Source organism: Arachis duranensis, chromosome 10 (genome assembly GCF_000817695.3).
Source record: "Arachis duranensis cultivar V14167 chromosome 10, aradu.V14167.gnm2.J7QH, whole genome shotgun sequence".
NCBI classification, from domain to species: domain Eukaryota; kingdom Viridiplantae; phylum Streptophyta; class Magnoliopsida; order Fabales; family Fabaceae; genus Arachis; species Arachis duranensis.
In genome coordinates this window covers 103,886,888-103,889,256 of record NC_029781.3, presented here as the reverse complement: position 1 = coordinate 103,889,256, position 2,369 = coordinate 103,886,888, and the positions used below count along the sequence as shown (strand labels likewise).

At 33.2% G+C, this 2,369-nt stretch overlaps 1 protein-coding gene across 1 annotated transcript in view; it reads left to right on the top strand.

Annotated features, from left to right (window-relative positions):
* The first annotated feature begins 246 nt into the window (after window positions 1–246).
* Window positions 247–2,369, top strand: part of LOC107471864 (uncharacterized) — a 3,788-nt gene continuing 1,665 nt past the window's right edge. The window contains exons 1-3 of the mRNA XM_016091383.3: window positions 247–573; window positions 1,710–1,973; window positions 2,055–2,116. Of these exons, the coding sequence (XP_015946869.1) occupies window positions 1,804–1,973; window positions 2,055–2,116 (232 nt within the window). The 5' untranslated portion in view covers window positions 247–573; window positions 1,710–1,803. The remainder of the gene's footprint in view (window positions 574–1,709; window positions 1,974–2,054; window positions 2,117–2,369) is intronic.

Here is a 2,369-nt window from a genome sequence, read left to right as displayed (position 1 = left end):
AGTATATATTAAAATCAGTTAATAATATAAAATATATATTAAAATATAAAAATATAAACTAAAAATAAATTAAATAATATATATATTTATACATAAATTGATAAATATATGCATGATAGTTAATTTTAATAACTAATTTGACATGCTTTTCTCATCCTGTCCGAAAAAACTAAACCCTAAACCCTTATTCTATTTTACTATTAATCCGAATCCCAATTCCTAAAAGGATAGTCTTCGGCAGTCAAATTAGTAAAAAGAAAAACGCTTGTGCGTGAGTGAAACGGAAGTGGTAAATCCTTCGTATGTAGAACTTAACTACTTTTCGAAGAAACTGGTAATGATTTAAAATAAAACACGGAAGGAGCGATAATTAGTGATTTTAATGTTGATTTGGTGAAATTCGCTGTGGGGGCGAATATCCTTGGACTCAAGGAGGAAGATTCTTCTGTTAAGGAGCATCTTCCTCTTCTTTATTCCATTCCCTTTTTTGTTTTCTTTCATCAACATTCATAAAGTTTTCCTTTTTATTCACTGAATTCAACCAACTACTTCTCCATATCTCCCTCTATACAGGTTCTCCCTCTTTCTCTCTCTCAGCACACACTTAAGTTTCGAATTGATTCATTCAATTCTATTATACATGCTCCTAAATTGTTGTTATTATGCTTTTGCAATTCTATTGTATGTTTATATGAATTTGTTAACAACCATGTAAGCATGTTATTATTAGGAATTGGGTTTCCACTTCGTATTCTTAGTTTAACTAAACATTCATTATTAGTTGACAATGCCAATTGCTGTTGGACCAAGCATAGGAGATAACATATATGAAACGGTTGAGTTTAAGCAGTGAGATAACATATATTCTTAGTTTAACTAAACATTCATTCTTAGTTGAATTGAATGAATATGATGTTGAAATAGAAACATTTGATGACTATCTTAAATATATGGTTGTAAGATTGCTAGAAGATGCAGTTTATATTGAATGAATGGGAACCGGGAACTAGATCCTCTAAATTTATTTTTTCACTTGACAATGTTAATTGTGATCTCTTACTACCTTATGTGGGACTCAAACAAGACATGCAGGATAAGAATTAGATGGCAAGAGATTACACTTGACTTGAAGTCAAAAAAATAAATTGAGTGAATCATTTCCTTGATAATAAACACACTGGACTATGAGAGTGGATTTTCTTCTGCGCAACCCCCTTCCCTGTGTGCATTTACCAATTGGCTGTCCAAATTCCACGTGTTTACGTTCTTGTTCTGTGCATATTGCCACTGGCAACAGTTATGGCTTCACATGTAGCAGTGATCCATGCTACATGTCTACTATTTGATTTGTTTTGGTTGTCTTACTTCGGACAAACTGAAAAAGGGATGACATGGAAATGTCTATGTTAAAGACAATCTTAAAAATGGATTATAGGATATCCAAAAAATAAGTTATGACATATTTTTAACTTAGAAGTCAAGCTTGATTCTAGCATGGCAAATCATTTGATGTATATATCATCTACTCATCTAGTACCATCGATTTTAGATAGGTTTGTTCATACTATTTGGTAGGGCCAATGAAATGGAAATTTAGTACATATAGTAGGTCGCTTGAGTTAATTTATATCTTTGGTATTAAACACTTCATTTGCATTCTGGATTTTATAAATCAACACTAATATTATAAATTTATAATTTTAATACAGGGGAATTGGCTAGCACTCAGAACTTTCCATCCAAACTGGTGCCAGCAAATTGCTGGCACTCAAGTTGATCTGCATTTCGTGTGACAAAAAGCACATGAGTCCTAACAGTATACTAAAACGCAGTAAAGCCCTTGAGGGTGTCCACGGGGTCCATGTTGAACCTCATTCACCATTTGGTTTGACAGAGGATAATCAAAACGGGGACTTACATGCATCAACATGTGGATCTTCAACTACTGAAACAAATCAGCTGCTGTTAATGCAGTAAGTGAAATGCATCTCTCTCTCAGAAATGCCTTACACTTTCGTCTTGATTGTAAAACTTACTACTTACACGTTTTCCAGACGGTTATGGCAACAAAGACCGGCATGCTTGAGACCCATCCATTGTTGTAATCCTAGTCATGGTATTATTGAGAGATTTTCTTTCCCTTTGATGTTACCCTATTGATTTCCTGTGAATAGTCCAATTTCATCTTCTTAAGGACCAACTTTACTAGAACCTTAAATTATTATGTGGAGAATCCTAAATGATTTTTTCTCCAAATATGCATACTAAACAAGACTCCGTTTGGTTTAAAGTGTGGTCAATCCAATGTTTGGCACGTATCTCTTGCTGAAATTTAACTTTTTAATTTAAAGACCAAGTTAGGTGATAAG